Source organism: Heterocephalus glaber, unplaced genomic scaffold, assembly GCF_053883595.1.
Source record: "Heterocephalus glaber isolate CG9 unplaced genomic scaffold, H.glaber_assembly_v1.0 deba00001451, whole genome shotgun sequence".
NCBI classification, from domain to species: Eukaryota; Metazoa; Chordata; class Mammalia; order Rodentia; family Bathyergidae; genus Heterocephalus; species Heterocephalus glaber.
Genome location: NW_028258301.1, coordinates 6863742 through 6889889, shown reverse-complemented (window position 1 = coordinate 6889889; position 26148 = coordinate 6863742). Strand labels below are relative to the sequence as shown.

The window sequence follows — 26148 nt, the reverse complement described above, 5'->3', positions numbered from 1 at the left end:
CTACCTCTATCCGTACTACCAACTCGGTTTTGAAGGAGCGTGTGATTCCCGACCCCCGCCCACCTTCTGCTCCTTCCTTCTCTTGTGCGCGTCGTTGAGACTCCAGCCCCCAGTGGGCCACAGGGCCCTGCTCCAGAAGCCTGCGCGGCCACAGCTGGCGCGCTACCCGCCGGGAATGGTAGTTCCTGGGCACCGAGGGCGTCGCACCTCCCCGCCCCAAGCACGGGGCCGGCTTCTGACTGAGCCTGCGTTTTTACTACGGCAGAAAAGCCGTTTTTCCTACCCAAAGTCTCATTGGGTATCATGCGACGGGAAGGGGCGGTGCTGCCAGGCCGGAAAAAGAAATAAAAGTGAAAGCCTTGGCGGGATCCTAGCGGTTACCACTCTGGAGGTTTTGCTGAGTTCCCATCCTACTCTGGAAGCTAAGGCATATGAGGGATGGCAACCAGGAAGCTAGGCTACGGAGAATCCAGGAGTGGAGGAACTGGCACGGGGCCATAGACAAATAAGCTCTTCAATTTGTCTTTAGCTTTATCTTCGAGACGGAAGGATACTCAAATTGCCTGGTGTCGTTTCTTATGGTAGACTGATACCGAGTCTCAGAGAAGGAAAGGTCACACAGCCGAGGGTGATAGAAATGATGTCTTCTCGGATACCGCCCCCCCCCGCCCCCCCGGTTCTTAACACCATAGCGAGATTCATGGAAGTGAAAATCCTGCCCCTTGGCTCTTTATTCCTTAACGAAGTTTCTAAGACCTTAGAAAAAAACGGAAATAAAAAACCGCACCCCACCCCAGTAGTAGAAAAGGACCCTAATGCGGAGTAACACTTGTCCCGTCGATCCAAAACCCGGCTGTTTTGAAAATTAAAAAAAAAAAAGGACTGCGGGAGATGGCAATTTGGGCAAATCACATTTGACCTAGATTCCACACTACTACCTTCCTTCACCTTCACTCTGAGATTGTTTCAGAACGCTGCAAGCTGATTCGGCTGGAGGGGAAGCTTGGAAAAGAGATTGTTCAAGTACCTTGTTCAACAACTGACTTCAACCAAACTAAAGATTTTGAAGACTGTCTCCAAAACGGAAAGCTGAGCGTAGGAACCTTTAGCTCAAGTCAAGTACCCACCCGGACTCAGTTTTTCGCTTCTCAGGAAGTAGGGGGCAAACTCGACTTGCCGGAAGTGCTTTTCTGCGAGTCGCTGGTTCTTCTGAAGCACAGCTTACCATAAATCCACGCTGCTGGCAAGTATGGTGTGCTACAGATGAGGTTGGGAAACGGGTAACCAAGAGTTGGTAGTAAATAGCAGAGAATCTTTGCGTTTAAACTCCTTCCCCATTCCTGTAATGTAGGCCTGAGGCTTGAAGTTTGCTGTCGACTCATTTCGTAAATGGGAACGTTTGAGTGTCTTCTGAATTGGGCGGATTAATCCTGAAGTCTTTGTCCTTAATCCCTACATCACTGTTGTCTCAAGGCGTTAGGCTTTCACTTTTTCCTTTAGTATTTATTACTTGGAAAACGCGTGCCACTGTGCCTAGGAAGTTTTCGAAGGTGGAAGGGGATTGAGATTTTAAAGGGTGTAGTCTGTAAAGTTCTTATGAAGAAAATTATTTGTGAGCGACATTGAGGGCGTGGAGGTCATCCAGACAGCGTGGAAGCCTAGGAGAATTTAACTCACTACTTGCTTCCTAACGTATAAAACGAAGGCATTGACTACTATATATTTATCTACCCTGCTCTAAGATTTGTGATCAGTTTTACCCCCTAGGTCTGAGGGTTGAATCCATGGCTTTCGAACTGAGGTACATCTCGAGGCTTTGGGGGCTGGGGTGGAGAGGGTGAAGACGGGACAAGGTCTTAAGTTGATACATTGCTCAGGCTGGGCTTGAATTTGGAATCCTCCTACCTCAGGCCTCCCAGAGAGCTAGGATTACAGATGCGTGCCACCACACCTGACTTTAATTTTTTAAAAATTAAGAAGCAAATATAAGTTTTAAACACCTTATTTCTCCTCCTGAAGAATGGAACTGGGCCTGGCGTGGTGTGCCAATGAGGCAGGATTCATTACAAGTTTGTGGCCAGGCCCTGCAATTTAGACTGTCTGAAAAATTTGGTGTATGTTTGTAACTCGGTAGAGAGCTTACCTAGGATGGTCGAGGCTCTGAGTTCAAGCCTCAATGAAGAGGGGGGCACGTGGACCTGTCACATCTAGATTCAAGTTTTCATTCAGCCTCTTACTGGCTGCTTACATTAGATTAGGCTTCTAACCATTCCTTTGCATGTAAGGCAGGTATAACAGCTGGTTTTTGGGTGCTCATTTTGTCAGCAACAGTTCTCAGCTCCTATATATATTTACTAAAGTTTTACAGTGACCCTATGAAGTAGTTCTTACTCTTTCGTTTTTTCCACCCTACAGGGTGCCAGAAATTGAACCCAGGGCCTCCTGCTACACTCTCTCAGATTCCCTTATTTTGAAGGTGACTGAACTGTACTAGTGCAATGTTAAGTCACTTATCCACAGCCAGTGTTAGAGCCAGGACTCCAACCCAGACTGATACCAAAGTCTACATTTTTAACTTAATGGGAACTGTCTCAATATCAACTTAATGAAGTTATTGTGAGCAATGAATTAATGTAGGGCCAGGATGTAGCTCAGTGGTGCCATGCCTTCCTGGCAAGCACCAAGGTCCTGAGTTCAATCCCCAGTACCCCCCCCCAAAGTTAATGTATATAATGTATATAAACCATGTAGTTCCAGTGCCTGGCTTATAGTTAAATTGTATTTGTTGCTGCTATCATTATTTTGAGATGTAAACTTTGGGGGGGGGGGTGTAAACTCTTAACCACCAAACTTCTTTGGTGCCTAAGGGGGGATAGATAACTAAAGGGAACAGAGAAGCTGTGACCTTCCATTTTGTTTGTTCACTTATTTATTTAGGGTGGTATTGGGATTAAACCCAGGGAGCACTGAGCCACATTCCTAGTCCTTTTTAAAAAATTTTATTTGGAGACAGGGTCTTGCCAAGTTGCCCAGGCTGGCCTTGAACTTCTGCTCCTCCTCCCCCAGCCCCCGGAGTAGCTGGCATTACCACCCCTGGCTATGCATTCTTGTTGCATTTGACAGCCAAAGCTGAAAGAATACCTCAGGGAAGAAAAAGATCCATTTCTTTAATATGTAACTAATTCTTTGAAAGCATTAATGATTATTTCCAAAGAGAATTCTGTTATATGGAAGAAATGCTCATGACTTAACTTTTTAAAATTAATGTTTCAAATGATGTCTTGTTTTATGCACAGCAACATGCTTCTGATTCAGCCCTTCTACCAAACTGTAAAAATATGTTAATCAGAACTGCTTGGCATCTTCCTGAAGAAAACTTTCAATAGGGGCCAGTATGCTTCACTTCATTCAGAGGTTTTCTCAAGCATCTTCAAAGGTTGGTTTATTCGGCAAGTACTAAACATTGTGTGCCAAGACCAGCTCTGGCTGGGGTAATAGCAGTAACAGAGACAAAAATCTTTATCGTCATGTATTCCAGGGTGTGTGTGGGAAGACAATACAAGTAAGTAAAGTATTTAATAAGGCAGTGCTATGGAGAACTATTTAGCAGGGAAGGGGAATAGGAAGTATCAAAAGTAGATGCAGGATTGCACTTTATTAGAGATCAGAAATGAAGAAATGGGCCATATAAGTAGCTGAAGGAGCATTTCAAACGGATTCAAAAAGGGAAGAGGCCCCAAGATGAGGTCATTCTACACAGTTGTTTTTGTGGGGTTTTTTAGTACTGGGGATTGAACTCGGGACCTTACACTTGCAAGGCAGGCGGCGGAACCACTGAGCTAAATCCCTGGCCCCTCTACACAGTTTTGAAGAATTGCATTTTCTAATTTCATATAACACATTTTTAGTTGTTTTTGCTTAGTTGAAGTCCAACATCTGCTCGCTAAAGCACAGAATAAGAAGGAAAGGTTTTTACTTTGGTCTTGTACCATAAAAGGGACTGGGATTTTCTTTAAAGGCAAAGAAAAAACTATGACCCTAATTCTTGAGTCTACTAAGATAAAGAGAAGTAAACACACAATTTACTATCATAATTGTGATGTCAGGCAGGGTGCTCTCCTCTTGTCCCAGCACTAAGGAAACTGAGGCAGGAGGAGTACCATAAGTTCAAGGGCAGCCTGAACTACATAGTGAGACTTTGTCTCAAAAAACAAAAGAAAAAAATTGTGATGGACACTTGAATACTTACTATAGGAACTTTAAATTGCACTGGAGAAGGGTTCAGAAAAGCTTCCAGCTGAATTTTGAAAGATAAGGTAAATTTCTTACATAGAAAAATAGAAGGAGCTAGATTTCTAGGCAGAGACATGTACAAAGGCATGGAACTATGAAAAGTATGCAGTGTTTATAAAGATAATTGGAAGATAGTCTTTTCTGTACATAAAATAGCATTCCCACAGTAATCAGTGCTACTTCTTTTGCAATTTACAAACTAGAAGAGGCAATTTAGAAGGCCAAATGCTAAAGACGTAATCTTTACTTGCGCCTCTTTCACATTTCTCTCTTATTGGGATAAAATACTGATAGGTCAAAATATATCACTGGTTTCTATTCAATATTTTCTTTTGCATGTTGTATAGCAATTTTTGTTTTAGCAGTATTTTTCATATATTTAAAGTTTTTAATTAACATAGTAATTGTATAGATTTTTGGGGGTACAGTGTATAGCTGTTTAAGAGTAACATACTCTAGTTAGTATAACTTGTCTGTAAAATTTGATGTGCTAAGAGAAAGCAGTTCTTTTTGTTAGCTTGTTTTCTCTTTTTCTTTTTTTTTTTGTACCGGGGATCAAACTCGGGACCTTGCACTTACTTGCAAGGCAGGTACCAGAACCACTGACCTAAATCCCCAGCCTTTGTTAGCTTGTTTTCTTTAAAAAAAAAAATTGATTCAGATTAGAATTAACTAAAAAATCTGGTGGGTTTTTTGTTTTGTTTTTTGTCTTCTGGTTCTATTTATAGATGCTGAAGTGTCCTTTCACAGTGAGACTAGGAGCCAGCAGGAGAACAGATACACTTTCTCTTAAGACATGTCTGCAGTGGGACCTTTCCTCTTTGTTTCCAAGATCTCGGTGTTTTCCTTCATTTCCACTGTGTATGAGTAAGGTACAATACTATCATACATCACCGTGCAGCTTTAAGAAGAAGCAGAAGCAAGAAGTACTTCCAGCCAGGCCACCAATCACCATCACTTACCTGCCTAAAACCCCAAAGCCGGCATTGTATATAACTCTGGCAGGACTAATCCCTTTTATTGCTCCACCACTAATCATGGTGATGACAAAGTCTTATATCCCTGTATTAGCTTTCACTCAGATGGCTTATGGAGCCAGTTTCCTGTCTTTTTTGGGAGGGATCAGATGGGGTTTTGCTCTGACAGAAGGTAGTCCAGCCAAACCAGACTACGTTAATTTAGCTAACGGTGTAGCTCCTGTTGTGTTTTCATGGTTTGCCTTCATCATTTCTGAAAGCCTCAATGAAGCCATAATCACAGTAATAATAGGTTTGGGGCTAGCATTACACATTGAAGTTTTTCTCTTGCCACATTATCCCAACTGGTTCAAAGCCCTAAGGATAGTAGTCACTTTAGTGGCCTATTTTTCATTCATAATCACTTTACTACTTCAAGATATATATCCAGAGAAAGGGCCCAAGAGACCTGATTATGTGGAATGAATAAACTATTTTGCTGATAACATGTTGGCTACACATTTTTTTGTATGTGAGATGGGACGGTGGGGGTGCTGGGTATCAAACCTAGGGCCTTGAGCATGGTTGGCAAGCACTTTGCAATTTTAGGCTGCTCTCCCACCTCCCTGCCTACAAGCTTTCTAAAGTTGTATTTTGATAACATCTTTTTCTATTCCTGTTTGTCCTCCCCCACAGTAATAATTTATTCCTCATAGATTGTTCTGCATTTGTAAAAGTCCTTTCTAGTAATTACTTGAGCAAGAACTTGAAAATCCCACAAAGGTCCTTGTCATATTAGGTTAATTTACATTCAGTCTTTATGAATTACATTATTCACTTAAACATTTCAATGTTTTTTGTTTTTTTTGCTACTGGGGATCGAACTCAAGACCTTGGTGCTTTCGAGGCAGGTGTGGTACCATTGAGCTAAATCCCCAGCCCAACATTTCAGTGTTTTAATTGTGTTGAAAAATGTAAAATAAAAAAGACAAAAAAATCCCTTTTTTTATGCCCTGCGTGGTAGCGCACGCCTATAATTCCAGCACTCTCCTAGCACCCAGGAGGCTGAAGTAGGATTGCTCCAAGTTTGAGGCCAGCCTGGGCTACACAGTTCAAGACCAGTCTGAACTGCATAGCAAGACCCTATCTCAAAACAATAACAACAACAACAAATCCCCTTTGTTAGAGCCTTGTGATCACTAAATACATACATGGGCCAGGGATTTAGCTCAGTGATGCCGCCACCTGCCCTGAAAGCGCAAGGACCTGAGTTTGATCCTGGGTACAAAAAAAAAAAAAAAAACATACATTCTCCCAGCTCATGTGGAGAAAACCTCATATCAACAAGTGCCTGAAATGAGAGGTGGCTCCAGTAGTTGCCCTTTTGAGTTGTATGTCAAAGCTTATTTTCCCTGGTATAACATAGTTTTATGAGCAGAAAGGATATATGGCTCTGAAGTCAGTAAGGAGCAGTGTCTGGGAGGAAAGCCATGTTAAATGAAAACAGAAAACCCGGATATATAAAATCAGTTGGTCAATATTTAAAAGAATAAAGCCACTACATATAAATTAGCAAAACCCAAGCTCGAGCCATACGAATACGCTAACAAGCAGGTCTATCTAGTTCTACACTTTTTAGCTCACAAAGAAGCTTTTTACATAGAAACAGCAAAAGCAACACCTTGGATTTTAACCTGAAGGCATAATCTTTCAGGTTAAAGTCTGAAAGCATAGTGAGTTTCTAGTTTTAGAAAAAAGAAAACCATTTGTAAATGGTGTAAGTATACATCAGAGAACTGTACCACTTGGAATGTGTTATATAATAAAAGTATTCAAATACTAGTTAACAAATTTATTGATTTCTACCATAAGGATTCCTGCTCTGAAGAGAGCAGTAACTTGTTTACTTTCTTACATATCTATTGGTTGAATTGTTTGTGGAAGTTCTAACCCCTAGAACCTCAACATATGACCTTATTAGAAGATAGGGGGTTGGGGATTTAGCTCAGTAGCACCACTCCTGCCTCATAAGCGCAAGGTCCTGAGTTCAATCCCTAGTACCGCAAAAAAAAAAAAAAAAAAAAGACAGGGCTGGCAATTTAGCTCAGTGGTTCTGCTGCCTGCCTCACAAGCAAGCACAAGGACCTGAGTTCGATCCCTGGTACCAGAAAAAAAAAAAAAAAGACAGGGCCTTTACATAGGTAATGAGTTTAATAATGAAGTGACTGTGGTGGGCTTTAACACCATATGACTCATGTTCTTATGGAAGGGAAGATTTGGAGATGACAGACTAAGGAAGATAATGCCATGAGAATATGAAGGCTACTTGAGAGGATCAGATGGAACAGGTCCTTCCCTCACAGTCCTCAGAAGGAATAACTGCCAACACTTAGAACTATGAGTCAAATTTCTATTGTTTAAATTTCTGTGGCACCTTGATACCATACTCGTAAGTGAAATAAATCAGACACATGTTTAAATACTGCATTTTCTCAGAAAAAACCCCAAAAAATCCCAAATGTGTAAATAAGGACCAAAATGTATAATAGATATTGGGAAATGGGAAGAAAACGTTCAAATGGGAAGGGGAACAAGGGAGAGGGTAGGAGGGAAAGGAAAGGACAAGAAAAAAAAATAGAAGGAAAACTCGCAAGCACAAGGACCTGAGTTTGATCGCCAGTATCAAAAAATAGAAGGAAAAAAGTGAAAACAGCTTTTGTAAATAAGAAGGGAAAGGTTGGCGGGAGGGGAGGGGAATGGGTAAACAAGATATATCATGTACAAATCCCCTATGATGAACATTATCATTATGTATACCTAAAATGTACCAATAAAATAATAGTTGAGAAAACAAATTTCTGTGGCAAACTAATACAGTATCAGAGAGCTAGACCTCATGTTAATTACTGAGAAGCACAGATCTTTATTAATATATACAATAGTGCAGGCTGATGTGGAAGGAAAGCTCTTTAGATCATCCTCAGATTCTAGTCAGAGTGTTTTGATGAGGAAACATCATTTCTTCTAAATTGATGAGTATTGTACAAACGTCAAACTTTTTCCTAATTTCAATTACATGTATCATCTCCCAGAAGAGCAAGTAAGTCATAGTATATTCTGTAATACTGATTTTAAAGTACATTTTATTAACTATATTAGGCATTTTGTTTGTTTTTGGTACTGGAGATTGAACCCAGGGACTTCATAGTGTGCTGTATCAGCAGCCTCCCAGAGTGCTGAATATATGTCACCACACCAGCTATTTTTTTTTTTTTAACTAAATGTTTTTCCTTCTTTTAACCCTCTGATACAGTCTGGCTATACTGCCTAAACTAGCCTTGAACTATAAACTATTAGCCTCAAGTGATCCTGCCTAAGCCTCCTGAGTAGCTGGGACAATAAGTATGTGCTACCAGGCCCAGACTAGGCAGGATATTTAAGATAGGATCTTGCTGCTATGTATTTCAGGATGGCCTCAAACAGCAATCCTGCTTCACCCTCTCCCAAATGCTGGGATTACAGGTGTGCACCACCATGACTGACGGGACAGGATATTTCGAAGCATAATGAGTTGTCAAACATTTTGGAGGACGATCACATTAATTATCTCTCAAAAAAGGGCAATTAAATGTAAAACTAATGTGTACAGCCCAGAAATTAATAAGCTTCTGTAATCCAACCCACCACAGTGTAGTAATTCAGGAATATTACTAATAAACTAATACAATGAAAAGAAAAAAGCTAGATACTTTATTCACACATTCTTTTAAAAATAATCTCATTACCTAGAAAGTAATAAGCATATTTACAATTAACTATTTTTAAGGATCTTCTGGCCCTGTTAAACCCAAACACTCCTGACATTACATTTCTGCCAAGGCAATATAAAACATTTCTCTTTATCATGCCATTTTAAATTGTACGAGGTGTAATAAGAACTAAATTGCACTATGAATCATAGGGCAGATTCTCTGTAACTAGAAAAATTAAAGGCATATGAGTTGCATTGCAAGCACAATGTCCTGAGTTCAATTCCCAATACGAAAAAAAATTCACAAATTTTCTTGATATTCCATCTTTGATATCTTACAGATTCCAGCCAGGCATTTGTGCCCCTTTAGACTTTCAGAATACCCCATAAGGGACCCAACTTTCTCTCTGTGCTACATAAGCATTTCCATATATATAATATCCTTGTGGAACAAACATTTTTGGAAATGATTAATCACTTAGTCTTTAATGCTGACCAAATGTTTTCTATCTAAATAAGTTGACGCTTCTAGCAATATACTGAGACTTTTGTAAAGTCTTGGGAAATCAAATCCTTGAGTCAGCTAGTTAAACCTTAATGTATGCAAACCCCTTAACACATATGGTTCTGTCTGGCTATTAGAAATGGAAGAATGGGGCCGGGGATTTAGCTCAATGGTTCTGCCGCCTGCCTCACAAGTGAAAGGTCCCATGTTTGATCCCCAATACTAACAACAACAAAAAAAACCAGAAATAAAAGCAATGATCATATACACGATGAGTCTTCAGAACTGAACAGAAAATTCTTTAGAATGCTTTTCAGAAGGAAAGGAAAATTTTTGAGAACCAGTTTTGGATCAGAAGTGGTTTTCAATTTATGAGCTGTCTATAAAAAGTTTCATAGGAACAGGCTGAGTATTCCTTATCTGAAATGCTTGGGACCAGATGTGTTACAGATCTTGAGCTTCTCAGATTTTGGAATATTTGTGTAGACTTTCTATTCTGAAAATCTGAAATCCACAGCTTTTTTTTCCTGAGATAAAGTCTCCCTTTGTAGTTCAGGCTGACCCTGAATTTACTTTATAGCCCAATCTGGCCTTGAACTCATAGGCTGCCTCTGCCTCCTGAATGCTGGGTTTACAGGCATGCCCCACCACGCCTGGCCGAAATCCAAAACGTTTTGAGCATCATGTCGGCATTTAAAGTTTCAGATTTCAGATTAGGGATACTCAAATGGTACCAATAATTTAGCCTTCTCCAAGCCAAGCAGTAGGTTTGCAGTAAGCTCATACTTAGACTTGCCCAAGTAAATTTCACGAAGCTTGATAATCTAATAAAAGTCCCTCTTCCTAAAGCCAACCTTTTTTTTTTTTTGAATCAGGATCTTTTTATGTAGCCCAGGCTGGCCTTGAACTAGTGATCCTCCTGCCTCAGTTTCCCAAGTACTGAGATTGCACCAAAGAGGTAATATTTGTGACTACATATAAACTAAGGAAGCAATTTCTAGGTGCATAATACTATCTTGCTGGGCTCTATCACCCATTACAACATCCTATTTCAACCAAGGACTGTCACCAAGAAACTATTAATCCTTACTTGCATTTTCAGAATCAGAACAAAAAATATGAGCAAGCAAAAGCTTTTCTTAGGCTATCAACAGAAAATTTTAGGGGATTTAGCTCAGTGGTGCCACCACCACCTGTCTCACAAACGCAAAGTCCTGAGTTCAATCCCCGGTATCAAAAAACCCCCAAAACAACAATTTAAATAGCCAGATACTTCCCATACGCTCCTCTGAGTATGTCTGTTGCCAATAAAACGAGGCTGGTGAAAACTCCTGCTATCAAATCAAAGTATGAAGTTATTTCACTGCCTTTTCTTTGCAGGTTAAACTATGGCCATGAAAAATGGTGCTGGGATTGAATCATGAATGTACAGGAGTCTTTAAACTGTTTCATGGACATTATTTCTACATCATATATAGGGTAAGTTACAATTTGAAGTACACTGAGAAAACAGCCAAAGGGACTATTTTCCCAGAAGCTTCTAGCAAATTTTTACAATTAGGACTCTAGGTTTAACTGGAAAATTTTCTAGAGTATAAACAGCATTTCTGTGGGAAGTGTGGCAAATTTATGTGAGCTCTTTCTTAATTGAGAATATATTCTATTTCCTTTCTCAGTTTTTAAAAAGATTACTCTTTATTCACTTATCTACCTATAGAATCAGAGGGACCTATCATCAAATACCTATATGTTTGATTTGCAAAAGGTCAGATCCTACATTTACAATATGTTCCTTGTGCTCTTATGCTTTGTCTTTCATAGTACAGCAACACCCCCTTCACAACGACTAGTGATCATGTTACCAATTTCAGTCCATGTATCTGAATGAGGGTTATAAACTTCAACTGAGTCCAAGGTACCTGGGGCCAAGAAATCATGGCTAGAAGATCGGCCTCCAGCAATATACAGAAGACCGTTGACTGCCACAACACACATGCCCGCTCGAGGCACTTTCATTGAGGCAACTTCAACCCACTTTTCCTGGTTGAGAGAGAAAAAAATAAACAAATAAACATAAATGTCATAAAATTATACTAGAAAAAAAATCACTGAGAAATCAGACAGTTTGGTTCTTTTTAGATGTTTAAATTTCAAACTAACAATACAGTCTTATAAGTATGTAGAACACTTTTAAATGAAATTTTGAGTAGAACTGGATAAAGTGAATTTAGAAGAAAATAATATGAAAAGATGTCTGAATATAAATTATGATCGAGAGATGATCTAGAAATCATACATATGAGAAGCTAAGTCTATGGAATACAAGTAGGTAATAGACTCAATAAAATAAAACAAAAAGAAGTTCATGCCAAAGGGCTTTTTAAAGACTTTAATAATGCTAACAAAAGCTTTAAAAATTTCCAAGAGAATTATACAATACTTGCCAAATTTATTTGACCATGAAATCCTTGTTTCAAGGACCATCCAGTGGAGTTAGCAATTTGCAGAACATATTTTCAAAGGTTGGGTACTATAGTCTATTTTTGTATAGCCTAAGAATGAAAAATGATTTTTCCATATTAAAAGGTTATCTTAAAAAAAGAATATGTCAAGAGAAGATATTGTATGTCGCCCACAAGGCCAAAAATATTTACTCTTTAGTCCTTTCCACAAAAAAATTGCTAAGGGCCAGGGATTTAGCTCAGTGGTTTCATTGCCTGCTGCACAAGCTCAAGGACCAGAGTTCGATCCCTGGTACAAAAACAAAAAAAAATTGCTAACTCCTATGAGCACTGTTCTCTGAAGGAATTCCAATAAGCTTCTCTTAGTAAAATTACTATTAGTATCCTACTTCAGGGGAATTGTCTACACCTAGAAAACAGGAAAGCTAATAAAGATCCTAAGACAAGGGGCTGGGGATTTAGCTCAGTGGTTCCGGCGCCTGCCTCACAAGCATGAGGTCCCAAGTTTGATCCCCGGTACCCCCCCCCCCACAAAAAAAAATCCTAATACGCAATCAGGAAAGAAAAGAGCAAGTGGCCAGATAATAAAGACTAGATTATGTATAAATAAAGCATACTATAAACAAAGTTTTTGAAATCATAAAAAGTGAACATTGGTTACTCATTAATGATAGAGAATACACTTTTTGAGGACAGAGACTTAATTAATGACCTTTTCATCTTAGAACCTGCTAGCCCATTATAGACAGTTAATGTATGTTTGGTGATCTGAACTTAAATGAAATTCTGAAATAATAAAACCAGGGGGAATTCTTTGAATTGAAGTACCAAATTAAATTTGAAGGTTACAATCATCTGTAACCTGGAATACATCACAAAGTTGGCATGGCTGCAAAATAATTATTTTAAAAGACAGATATATTCATAAAATATCCATAATTGGTTAAGATAAATTAGGATGTTTTGAGGTTATATTTATAATTAGGGAGAATAGGGGTTAGAATTTACAGAGTGATAGAGTGCTTCCCTAGCAAGCTTGAGGCTCTGGGTTAGGTTCTCAGTACAAAAAAGTTAAAAAAACGAAAGAGAGAAAAAGGGAAAAAAGAAAAAAGCAACTATAATAAGGGAGAACTAATCTTTGCTCTCTCATGAAAATGCCCTTTGACAATTATGGAGTATGAACCTTATCCTGTATTGTTTCTTTCATTTCTATCAGTGTATTAGAACTATAGTTTGCTTTTTATTCCAAGTGACCTCAAAATAAACTCTGCAAGATGTTTTATATTATCTTTATGGTTTGTTGGGATTTATAGATTTCAGTAGATAGTAAGTAGCAATAAAATTTCAGATTTATGTATTAAAAAACAAGTTAACATTGATAGCGTTTATTTTTGAACTATTCATTTCATAGCCATAGAGAAAAGTTAGCAACAGAAAATGTCCTCAAAAAGTTCAGTTCTAGCCAGCTGTGGTGAGAAATGTCTAATTTCAGCACTCTGGGAGACGGAGAAAGGAGGATCACAATTTGGAGCCCAGCCTGGCCACCTTAATGAGACACTATCTCAAAATAAAAAATAAAAAGGGCTGGAGGTATAGCTCAGTGCAAAAGCCTTGGTTCATTCCTCAGTACCTCAAAACAAGAATAATAGTTCACTTTGTATATTATAGAGGTCCAAATAAGATCAATATAGAAAGTGAAAGAAATGTGAAATACCACCAAAGTCTGAAACTCATAAGAAATGAGAATAAAAATCCTTATGCCTTGCAAGACATGGATGTCCACTTCTGTCACTTTTAGGGTGAGGCAGTACTGGGGATTGTACTGGGCAGTACTGTAGTACTGAACTACATCTCCAACTCTTTTTTTTTTTTTTTGAGACAGGGTTGCACTGTCACTAACTGGGCTTGAACTCATGATCCTCTTGCCTCAGCTTCCCAGAGTGCTGGAATTACAGGCATGTACCACCACACCTGTCTCACTTCTATTCAACACTCCAGAAAGTGCTAGCCAAGGTAATTAGGGAGAAAAAGTAAAATAAAAGGCATCTACAAATAATCCAGATTTTAAGAGTAAAACAATCTCTATTTATAAATAATGTGATCTTGTATGTAGAAAATCCTTGGAATACACACTCACACCACAAATAAAACCTTTTTAGGGCTACAGGTATAGCTCAGTGGTACAGTGCTTGCCTAGCATGTTTAAGGCCATGGGTTTAATGTCAGCACCACAAAATAACAATAAAAATCATTAGATTACAAACACAAAAAGGTTGCAGAACGTAAGATCAACACCCAAAAATCAAATATATTTCTATATAATGATGAACATTTGAACGTGAAATTAAGAAAATAATTCAGTTTAAAATAACATAAAAAAGGCTGGGGATTTAGCTCAGTGGTTTCGCCGCCTGCTGCGCAAGCGCAAGGACCCAAGTTCGATCCCTGGTACCAAAAAAAAAAAACACAAAAGGAATAGAATGCTTTGGAATAAATTAAAAACAAAGTGCAGTGCTCTTGAAGACACTGGCTTAGGAAAAGACTTTATGAACAAAACCTCAATAGCACGGGAACTAGCAGAAAGAATCAACAATTGGGATCTCATCTTATTAAAAAGCTTCTGCATTGCAAGAGAAACCACCAACAGAGCTAACAGGCAATCTACAATGTGGGAAAAAATTTTTAGCAGCTGAACCTCAGACAAAGGACTACTATCTAGAATATATAAAGAACTGAAAAAAATCAGACCCTCCAAATTTAAAGACCCAATTCAAAAATGGGCATCTGAAATGAACAGACATTTCTCAGACAAAGAAGTAAAAGCAGCAAATAAACATATGAAAAAATGTTCAACATCGCTGGTCAGTTGAGAGATGCAGATGAAAACAACACTGAGATTCCACCTCACCCCAGAAAGAATGGCTGCTATCAAAAAAATTAACCAATTACAAATGCTGGTGGGGGTGGGGGTGGGGAGAAAGGAACCCTTCTCCATTGTTGGTGGGAGTGCCGACTGGTGCGACCACTGTGGAAATCAGTATGGAGATACCTCAAAGAACTAGGACTAGAGGTCCCATTTGACCCAGCTAGTCCCCTCCTGGGTATCTTCCCAAAAGAATTAAAAGAATCATACCAGAGTGATATATGTGCACCCATGTTCATAGCGGCACAGTTTGTAATAGCTAAAACTTGGAAGCAACCCAAGTGCCCATCAACTGGAAACTGGATAAAGAAGATGTGGGTTTTTTATAAAATGGAGTACTACTCAGCCATAATGAATGAAAAACTAGAGTCATTTATAGCTAAATGGATGCATATCGAGGCCATACTCTTAAGTGAAATAAACAGAACACGTGTAAATACCGAATAGTTTCTCTAGTGTGAGAAACTGAAAGTGTAAATAAGGATTAAAATGATTAAAACGAATAATTGATAATTTTAAATAGGAAGAAGAGGTCCAAAGGGATAGGGGAAATAAGAGGGGAAGGGGAAAGGAAAGAAGGGAAAGGAAAAATTATGAGAAAAGGAAAAAATGGAAAGTCTTTGTAAATAGGGAAGGGTGGATGGGGTGAAGGGAGGACAGGTTATGGGGAAAAAATAAGAACCAAGATACATCATGTACAGGTACACAAGTACCCAATGGTAAATATAAACTTATTGTATACCTACAACATACCAATAAAAGAATTTAAGCAAAAAAACTCAAAAAACCCCCAAAAAACCCCAAAGTGCAATGAAACTGCAACAAAGTGCAAGGAACTGAAAACTATAAAAGGTTGTTGAAACAAATTGAAGGAGACCTAAATAAAAGAAAGAGGGCCGGGGATTTAGCTCAGTGGTTTCGCCGCCTGCTGCGCAAGCACAAGGACCCAAGTTCGATCCCCGGTACCAAAAAAAAAAAAAAAAAGTTTACCTTTGGGCTGGGGATTTAGCTCAGTGGTTCAGGAGCCTGCCTCGCAAGTGCAAGGTCCTGAGTTCGATCCCTGGTACCAAAAAAAAAAAAAAAAAAACAGAACGACATCCTGTGTTCATGAATCAAAAGGCTTAATATTGTTTAGATGGCTGGGCCAGGGATGTAGTTCAGAGTTGCCGCGCCTGCCTGGCAAGTGCAAGGTCCTGAGTTCAATTGCTGATACCTAAAAATATATATATATATTGTTTAAATGTTTTTTGTTTTTTGTTTTTTTGGTACCAGGGATCAAACTCGGGTCCTTGCGCTTGCACAGCAGGTAGCGAAACCACTGAGCTAAATCCCCAGCCCTATATTGTTTAAATGGCAATACTCTTCAAATTGATCTCAGATTCAATGTAAACTCCCCTCCCCAAAAGAAACCCAGCTGGCTTCTTTGGAGGAAATGACAACTTGATCCTAAAATTCACATGAAATTCAAAGATCCCAGAATAGCTTAATTTTTAAAAGCAGATCACATTTGGAAGACACATTTTCTGACTCCAAAGTTACTACAATGCCACAGGAGTTAGGGCAGTACAGTACACACATACAGTGAAATGAACAAAGTTGCCAGGAGTGGGCATGCATGAAGGACCCTAGTTAGCAAGACAGACTCCATATTGCTGCTTGACCCACCTGCCTGCCCTTTAGATGAACTCAGAAGGAGGAAGCTTAGAAACCTCCTCCCCTTAGAAAGTCTCTTTAGAAACAACAATTAATCAACTATTGTTTTACAAATGTTCTAACCCCAGGATGTCCGCTTCTGTACCTTTCCCTTGCTTTGCTAGTTCTATCCCATAGTGGGGCCTAGAAACTGTTGGCCTCAAAGGTGTATAAAACATGTTTGTCAACCCCCAGTTGAGGCTCGAGTCTGATGCTCGGCTCAGGTCCCAGCTGGTAATAAACTCCTGTGTGGATTAGTCATCGGTCTCTGGTGGGTTCTCTCTCGCTGGGTGTAACAGTGCATACCTGTAATTCCAGCATCTGGCAACTTGAGGTAGGAGGGTTGAAAGTTTGAACCCACCCTGGACACTTTAGTAAGACTGTCTCAAAAAATAAAACAGGCTGGGGTTATAGCTCAGGGTGAAGGCCCTCGGTTCAGTCCCCAGTAACACACACACACACACACACACACACACACACACACACACACACACGCACGCACGCACGCACGCAAGCACGCACACACCAGAAATAAGGGCCCCAAATAAACCCCTCACATCTATGGTCTACTGATTTCCAAGACAATTCAATGGGGACAGAATAGTCCTTTCAACAAATGGTGCTAGGACAACTAGAGAGCTAAATGCAAAAGAATGAATATGGGCCTCTACTTTATACTATATAAAAATTAAATCAAAATCCTTACATCAAATATCTAAATATAAGAACTAAAATTAACTCTTAGAAAAAAAAGCACCGGGTATAAACAAACACTCATGACCTTAGATTAAGCAATGGCTTCTATTATGAAGCAGAACTTAAAGAAAAACAAGATCTTCCCAGCCTTGAGCAATTCCCTACCCGCTCAGATCACCCTATCTTCCCTGTCTTTCCTTGGTCTGATAAAATTGGCAACTACATCCTGTGAACAAAATTTATGTCATCTTGTTCTCACAAGATTCACAAAGCTCTGTCTTCTTTCATGGCTAAATTACAAAACTGTCTAGCCTTGTCCTGTTTCTTGTAAACTCACTTGCTACATCACTAGAAAGACCAACCCCTTCAACCAAATGTAGAAAACTGGAACCTTTCATTTGTTCTCTGCTCTCCCTTTGGACAGGAGTCCATTGAGCCAGTGTTCACCTAAAATAAAGTATTCCTGATTCCCATTGGTATCTCCTCTCTATTGGAATTCTGCAACAGTTATAACAGCAAGAGAACAAGTGACAATAGAAAAAATAAACTGGACATCAAAATTTAAAATTGTGCTTCTAAACACTACCATCAAGATGAAGTCAGGAAGCCAGGCATGATGGTGCAGATCTGCAATCCCAGCGCTCTGGGAGGCTGAGGCAGGAGGATCACAAGCTTTAACACAGCCTGGGAAATTTAGTGATTTAGCAAAATCTGTCTCAAAATAAAAAACAGAAAAAGGCCTGCGGATGTAGCTCAGTGCAAATGCCTTGGGTTTAATTCCTAGTGTCATCAAAACACAAAACAAAACCAGAAAAAACAAACAAAAAATAAAACCAGGGCCGGGGATTTAGCTCAGTGGCACCAGGCCTGCCTCGAAAGTGCAAGGTCCTAAATTCAATCCCCGGTACCAAAAAAACCCCCAAAAAACAAAAAGCAAACCACAATGAAACAAAAAACTTACACCACAGTGAGATACCAATTCACAACTATCAGGACAGCTATTTAAAAATAAACATAGGAGCTGGAGATTTAGCTCAATGGCACTGCACCTGCCTCGAAAGCATAAGGTCTTGAATTCAATCCCCAGTACTGGGAAAAAAAATTTAAAAATAAACATAGGATTTGGAAAAACAGGAACCCTTATACACTGCTGGTGGTTATATAAAATGGTAGCCACTTTTGAAAACACTTTGGCAGTATGTAATAAGGTTAAACATGACCTTATGACCCAACAGTTCTACTACTAGGTATATAGCCAAAGGAAATGAAACCATATGTCCACAGAAACACCTGTACATAAATCTTTATAACAGCATTTTTCATAATAGCCAAAATGTGGAAACAACCAAAACACTGAATTATATCTCAATAAGATCTGTCAAGATCTTTCTATTTGAACTGGGGATATAACTCAGTGATACAGTGCCTGCCTGGCAAGCACAGGCCCTGAGTTCAATTCCTGGTACACCAAAAAAGAAAAAAAGATCTCTTTATTTGAAAAGAAAAATGAAGAAAGAAAAGAGAAAAAATCCTTAAAGGTTTTGAAGGTCTCATTAACCATAAGTGGTTTAAGGACTATAAAATTCAAATAAGACTAATCCTTATTTCCCAAAATGTATTTCCTGACATACTTTTTCCACAAGATGTTTTACAAATATCTATAACAAAGAGCAAGGGTGGTGTAGTCAGTTCAATTTGAGAGTCTTAGCATAAAGGTCATAAAATTACATCACTGTACTATATTCTATAAAGAAGTCTTGTAATATAAAAACAATTTAACTTTTTTTACTTGATTTTCCCTAAATTAACTAGAAAAACTCAAGTTACCTAATTCCTGTTAACAATGCCAAAAATTATATTCCATTGAAATTAATTTGGACAAAGCCTGCCTAAACTGCAAGTCTAGAGCATAACCCATCCTGCACTTCAGTTTCTCTGCACTTAACATGGTACAATGTAATTGTCTATTTTTCCATATGCACCACTAGCATGTATGCTACTTGAAAGCAGTAGTAATATATGTTTCCCCGGGCACAGAGCCTGAGTCACATTTATATACTAAGTAATCTGTAACTATTATATTTCTGAATGAATAAATGAACTAACAAGCAAATACAGGATAGAACAGTGAATCAGTGAAGATATACCTTACCCTTGCTTGTTGTTCTCTTCTCTTCCCTTCCTAGTGTAACCCATCTTGTACTTCAGTATCCCTGCACTTATCCCTGAATCAACCCATACATGAGAACATAAGGAAACCTGGAGGAGCTCACATGGTCAGTGACAAGATGGGTAATGCGTTGAGGTGGCAGGTGGAGAAGACAGCTAGTGGGGTAGACAGAATGGGTTCATTTATCAAATAAGTAAACTGAGTGAACAATTAAGTAAAATACATTGATGATAATGGAAGCCTTTTTTTTTTTCACCCTGGTACTAGGAATCAAACTCAGGACCTTGTACTTGCCAGGCAGGCAAGGCACCACTGAGCTACATCCCCGGCCCAGGAAGCCAGTTTTTAAAACTAACTGAGATGGTATATACAAACACAGAAAGGAGGGAGGACTGAAAAAACCTGAAGCATTGTCCTGGAATTAAAGCTACTACTATGAACTCATGGTTTTAGAATATAAATATATAAATTGACATAGACGTATTTGTGGATTAATGTATGTGTTAATACATACACATACATACATATAGTCCCTAGCTGTGTTTCCTGAGAGTGCCTTGAGGAAACAACACGTTAGGAGCAATCAGGGCTTTGAGATGTTGCTTTCTAAATACTGTCCTTCACTAAGTGAACCTGGAAATTTTTGGAGAAATGGCTCATTCCAGGGCTAGAACAGAAAAAGTACAGGAAGACACAGGTGGTACAGCACGCCTGTAGTCTCAGCACTCGGGAGGCAGAAGCAGGAGGAGTGAGTTTGGGGCCAGCCTGGGGTACACAGTGAGTTTAAGTCTAGCCTGAACTATACAGGGAAACCCTGTCTCAAAAAAATGTACGGAATGAGCCTGAAATATTTTATTATGACAGAAAAAAAAGAAACAGTCAATGAATGATGGGTGACAGGTTCCCCAAGTCGGACTCCCATCCAAGCAGTCCTACTACCCACATCCCCAGGAGGACAGAGATAACAGGAAGCCAGCAGACACCCTGCTCCTCTCACCACCTCCCTGTTTATCAGCCAGCCCCAGGCCCATCACCCATGGGACTCTAAAATTTTCCATCCTCTTGACCAGTGCCTCCCCCCACCCACCTAAAATGCCTTGTATAACCAGGAGCACCCTCCTCTCAGTGCTAATGGCCTTCTCCTCCTTGGCCCATCTGCAGCCAGATGGCAATAAACTCATTGCACGTTGCTTAGACTTTGCCTGCCTCGGTGGTCTCAATTGTACCTTGGTCTGACCTTACATTTGGTGGTCCGTATGGGAAGGTCTGTGCTCCTCTCCCAGGAATTGTCTGAGCTCCCTCCGCTGAACCCTGCCAAGTACTTTGAGGCCACCCCTGACATCTGACCTCTGGCCTCTTCCTGCCATTGCTCACTACTAGTCCCGGTCCTCTCTTCAGGTTGGAGAAGTGATTCTTTTACTCTCCCTCTCACCCCCTTTCCCCCCAAACACAGCCCTCCAAGAGGACTACCTGGGACCTTACTTTGCCTCACCTAGGTGAGGTCTGCCTGGGATCTAACTTCCCCTCGCCCTAGATGAGATCCACCTGGGATCTCACCTGTCCCTCACCCTAGACCAGGTCTACCTGCTCACCCTTCTCGTCACCCCTTCTCACCCAGAGTGCTCTGTCTGACCCGGCTCAGGTTCACAGTATGCTAGAAACCCAGTACTGGTCACACTCTTAGGAACCAGGTTCCCCTGACAGCTGCCCAAGTTTGGAGATGCCTGACTTGGTTGCCGTTTACTCTCTCAGCTTCGGGAAACTGATTGAAGCTGTTTTTCCTTTTCCCAAAAGCCCAGGTTTCTGGTGTCAGACATCACTATGAGCAACCTCCCTTCCTCTATTCCCCCTTCTCCCCTGGCTTGTGTTCTCAAAAAACTGAAACCTCTCCATCTCACCCCCGACCTGAAGCCAAAATGTCTCATATTCTTTTATAATTTGACCTGGCCACAATACAAATTAGACAATGAATCACAATGGCCCCAAAATGGCACCTTTAACTTTTCAATTCTCTGAGAACTAGACAACTCTTGCTGCCAGCTGGGAAAATGGTGAAAGGTCCATATGTCTAGGTATCCCTTGCTATTTGCAGACTCCCCTCTCTTTGTGCCTCTTTTGACTCCACTGAACTTCTCATCTCAACTCCTCTGTCAGCTCCCTCCCCTCCACCTCCCCACTACCACTCCTCTCTGACCACTGATTCTTCCTCCCTGGGTCTGCCTCCCCTGCCCTCCACAACCTCACCCCATTCCTAACCCACTCCAACCTCAACAGCCTCCCATTGTCCCTGTATATAGTAGTAGTATCTTATCTTAACAAGATGTAGTAGTAGTCCCAATATTCCTACTACGACAAGTTTAAGTAAATGCATTGCCAGCAGATCTGTACTTAAAAAGAAAAATTAGCCAGGGATTTAGCTCAGTGGTTACAGCACCTGCCTCGAAAGCACAAAGTCTGGAGTTCTATCCCTGGTACCAAAAAAAAAAAAGGTATCGTTAGATTTGTCATATATATACAGGTAAGATGTACAACAATAGCACAAAGGATAGGAGGGAGAAATAAAAGTATATTTTTTAAAGTTTCTTACATTATAAGTGAAGTGGTATGATATTATTTGAAGTAGATATGCTATATTACGAATATGTAACATAAGAGTGGGTGGATGTGGCTCAGTGGTAGAACATTTGCCTAGTGTGTGAAAGGCACTGGCTTCAATCATCAGTGCTAATAGATAGATGGATGGATAGATATCTCAATAGACAACAAGAGGTAAAAATAAAATAGGACAAAAAGGGAAAAAAGAATTAAAGAATGGATTTTATAAATAGAAAATAAACGGTAAAACAAGAGTCTAAAATCGAACTATATTTATAATTACATTAACTATGAAAGTCTAGAATGGATAAAGAAGACATGGTTTTTTTAATACAATGTAGTATTACTCTGCCATAAAGAAGGATGCGCTTGAGACATTTCTAGCTAAATGGATGCACCTTGAACCATACTCTTTAGTGAAATAAATCAGATACAAATGTTTAAATAGTGCATTGGTTCTCTGGTGTGAAAAACCAAAAGTGGAAATAAGGACTAAAATGTATAACAGATATAGGGAAATGTGGAAAAAATGTTCAAATGGAAATGGGAACAAGGGAGGAGGGAGGAAGAAAGGGACAAGGAACAAATGAAAATAGAAGGAAAAAACGGAAACAAAGCTTCTATACATAGTGAGAGGAGGGGGCTTGAGGAGGGGAATGGGGTAAAATAAAATTTAATAAAAAAATAAATAAGTAAAGGGAAAAAAAAGACTTTAGCACAGAAACTGAAACATTTTATTACCAGAAAGAGATCAACTCATCTAGAAAACATAACAATCTCAAAGTGTACAAACTTAATATTAGAGCTTCAAAATATGTGAAGCCAAACCTGAAAGAAATGAAAGGAGAAATAGACAAATCTATTATTACATATGGAGATTTCAAAACTCCTTTCTTAGGAATAATAGTTGGATAAGTCAGACTAGGAAAGACTTAACACCAAAAGCCATCTAAAGTCAAATGGACTTTAGATGCCAAGTGTGGTGGTGCACGCCTGTAATACCAGTACTTGGGAGGCTGAGGTAGGATTGTCCCAAGTTTGAGGCCAGCATGGGCTACTTAGTGAGTTCAAGACTAGCCTGAACTACATGGTGAGACCTTGCTTCAAAAAAAAAAAAAAAGTACATTAGAACTCCATGTTCCACAATGGCAGAAAACAAATTCTTTTCAGGTGCCCATGGAACATTTATCAAGACAAAAACGGTACAAAATGTATTCTCTGATCAAATGGAATTAAATTTGAAAACAATAACAAAAAGATATCTGGAAAACCCCTACATATTTGTAAATTAAGTATCTATCTTCCCTCCCTCTCTTTCTTACTCGTGGGGCCTCACAGATACTAAGCATTCATTTTACCATGGTGCTATACCTCAGCCCATGGATGAAAGGAGAAATCATCAAGTAAATTAGAAAATATTGGGACCGAGGATTTAGCTCAGTGGTTCCACCGCCTGCCTCACAAGCAGAAGGACCAAAGTTCGATCCCCAGCACACACACAAAAAAAGAAAACATTTCAAAATAAATGCTAATTAAAATACAACATAGTAAAATGTATGGGGTATAGATAAAACAGTACTTGAAGAATATAGCTTTAAAGTCTCATATTGTACGAAAAGGAAGGTCTAAAATCAATCATCCCATCTTCTACTTTAAGAATTTAGAAAAAGGGGCCAGGGATTTAGCTCAGTGGTTCTGACGCCTGCCTCGCAACCCCAAGGTCCTGAGTTTGATCCCCAGTAACAACAACAAAAAAGAATTTAGAAAAAGGAGGCAGGTGTGGTAGCACACACTGGTAATCCCAGCACTCTGGAGGCTGAAGCAGGAAGATTGCGAGTTAGAGACCAGCCTGGGCTGCCTAGTGAGTTAGAGGCCAGCCTGAGCTGCATAGTGAGTTCAAGGCGAGCCTGAACTACATAGTTAGACCCTGTCTCAAAAAAAAAAAAAAAAAAGTAAAGAAAAGAAACGATTTGGAAAAAGGGCAACATCCAAAATAAATAGGAGAAAGAAAAATAATAGAAATAAAAGAAATAGAAAATGGACAATAGAAAAAAAATCATTGATACCAAAAGTTAGTTCTTTGAAAATAAAACAAAGGGAGAAGTAAAAACCATAAATGATCAAAATCATGATTGAAAGAGAACACATCACTATAGCTCTCACAGATAGAAGAAAACCAAGATACTAAGTATTTGAAATCATCCAACATACCTCTTCAAAGGAATATTTTTCCACAGTATGAAGAGCATCCTGAGTCTCATTCCAGCCTCCAATAGCATAGATGGAGTCATTGAGTGCAGTCACCCCAAGATAAGCTCTCCTGGTTCCCATTGGAGGAAGTGGAGACCAACGCTTAGAAAGCGGATCATAAACTTCGAAAGAACGAAGCTCTATTCCTTCATTGCTGATTCCCCCAATTACATAAATTAAACCTGGAAATGATATATTTTTTCCTCAGATGTCATAGAAAGTAAGATATGATAATGAAAATAGCTATGTTTGCTAAGACAATGCTGTATTCAAAAGCTTACAGTATTACAGAAAAAAATCAACTTGTGTCTGGATTATGACATCTCACACTTAAGCACATTGCAAAAAATTAGGATATTAATTAATTTAAAAAATTTTAGAATATTAATTTAATGTGGCATTGACTTTTCAAAGAAATTAATGATATTAACCAAATTAATTGTCAGATGATCTCATTATCTGATGATCTCAAGTTCCAGATCTCCTCCTATTACCCATAAATAAAAAAGAGAAGGAATTTGGATTTTTCCATGCACTTAAACTGGGAATAGCACTGCCCTCTTTGGTGACAGCCAACCTATTTCTCAGACAAACATAAATGTATTTAAATTGTAATAGTTATGCCAGGTGTGGTGATGCACACCTGTAATCCCAGCAATCAAGAGGCTGAGGCAAGAAGACTGCTGTGAGTTTGAGGCCAGTCTGGGCTACATAGTGAATATAAGACTCGCCTGAACTACAAAGTGAGACCTTGCCTCAAAAGTAAATAAATAAATTAATTAATAAAATTATAATAGTTATGTAGGAGGCCGAGGCAGGAGGATCACTGTGAGTTCGAGGCCCACCTGCACTACATAGTTAGTTCAAGGCTAACCTGAACTACATAGTGAGACCTTATCTCAAAAAAAAAGAAAGAAACACGAACTAAATGTTAGCAACATAGTTCTTAGTCCAGCTTTGCCAGTAACCAGCTATGATCTTAAACTTCAGCTTTCTCATCTAGAAATGAAAGGGACTGAAATAAAGATCTGTCTCTGCCTTTATGATTTTAGATGGGAAGATAAAAATATTCAATATAAAATAACTGGAGAATACTGAAATGTTAAACAATAAAATATAGTCTGTTTCATGTAATGTGAACATTTAAATACCAGTGGAAATTGGAGAAGGTACAGTACTCATAAACCAGAAGGAACTTGATCTAGAAATGAATGAAGCAGGCTGAACTGTTATACAACAAGAGGCAGATAGCTTTCAACTCTACGAGTACATATAAATTTGCTCTCAGATGCTGAACAAGGAATCAGGCTCTATTTGACTGTGCCTACTACTTATCTCTTAGGGTAGACAAAAGAACACCCATATACCACTTTTATATGCACCACAGCTATTTTCAAATCTATCAGGATTATATTCTGTGTGAACTGAGTCATACTATACCTTTTTTTTTTTTTTTTTTTGGTACCTGGGATCGAACTTGGGACCTTGCACTTGCGAGGCAGGTGCCAGAACCACTGAGCTAAATCCCCAGCCCAATCATACTATACCTTTAAAAAAAAAAAAACTAAAGAAGCCATTAGACTGTTTTGATACTTTCTGCCTACCTTGAAAACCTCACTCAAGTATTCATGGGAGAGAAATAGACAAATGGTGACATTTCAAATGCATATTTTGCTGCCCAGGTGTCATTTCTAATTTTAATCTAGTCTTGTTTTGTTTTGTTTTTTTGGTACTAGGGATTGAACTTGGGACCTTGTGCTTTCGAGGCAGGCGGCGGAACCACTGAGATAAATCCCTGGCCCTAGCCTTGTTTTTTACATAAAAAATAATAAATTCTTTTGGCAATACACAAATA

General features: G+C 39.2%; 2 protein-coding genes across 6 annotated transcripts in view; one reads left to right on the top strand and one right to left on the bottom strand.

The window, feature by feature from the left end:
- The first annotated feature begins 363 nt into the window (after positions 1-363).
- Tmem69 (transmembrane protein 69) lies at positions 364-5757 on the top strand. 4 transcript variants are annotated; one of them, XM_004872941.4, is made up of 3 exons: positions 364-1247; positions 3297-3436; positions 5022-5757. In XM_004872941.4, the coding sequence occupies exons 2-3, from the start codon at positions 3395-3397 to the stop codon at positions 5733-5735; spliced, it is 756 nt and encodes a 251-aa protein (XP_004872998.1). In that variant the 5' UTR covers positions 364-1247; positions 3297-3394; the 3' UTR covers positions 5736-5757. The 4 variants fall into 4 exon arrangements, with proteins under 4 accessions (XP_004872998.1, XP_004873000.1, XP_004872999.1 ...); XM_004872943.4 differs by having other exon boundaries at positions 364-1252; XM_004872942.4 differs by having other exon boundaries at positions 364-1268.
- Positions 5758-8976: 3219 nt separating this feature from the next.
- The window catches only part of Ipp (intracisternal A particle-promoted polypeptide), a 34883-nt gene continuing 17711 nt past the window's right edge, over positions 8977-26148 (bottom strand). Inside the window, exons 8-10 of one of the 2 annotated variants that reach the window (XR_015452658.1) lie at positions 24255-24475; positions 11950-12057; positions 8977-11545 (exon numbers count right to left, since the gene is read on the bottom strand). Coding sequence is in view for 1 of the 2 variants with exons in the window: in XM_004872938.4 (XP_004872995.2) it covers positions 11321-11545; positions 24255-24475 (446 nt within the window). In the remaining variant the exon portion in view is untranslated. The remainder of the gene's footprint in view (positions 11546-11949; positions 12058-24254; positions 24476-26148) is intronic. The other variant, XM_004872938.4, reaches the window with a different exon arrangement.

What these genes read in the sequence shown, in the direction of transcription:
- Tmem69 (XM_004872941.4), top strand. Translation starts at nt 3,395, where the DNA reads ATGCTTCACTTCATTCAGAGGTTTTCTCAAGCATCTTCAAAG. An exon ending in TTTCTCAAGCATCTTCAAAG is followed by an intron (nt 3,437 to 5,021) that starts GTTGGTTTATTC and finishes TTCTATTTATAG; the next exon opens with ATGCTGAAGTGTCCTTTCAC.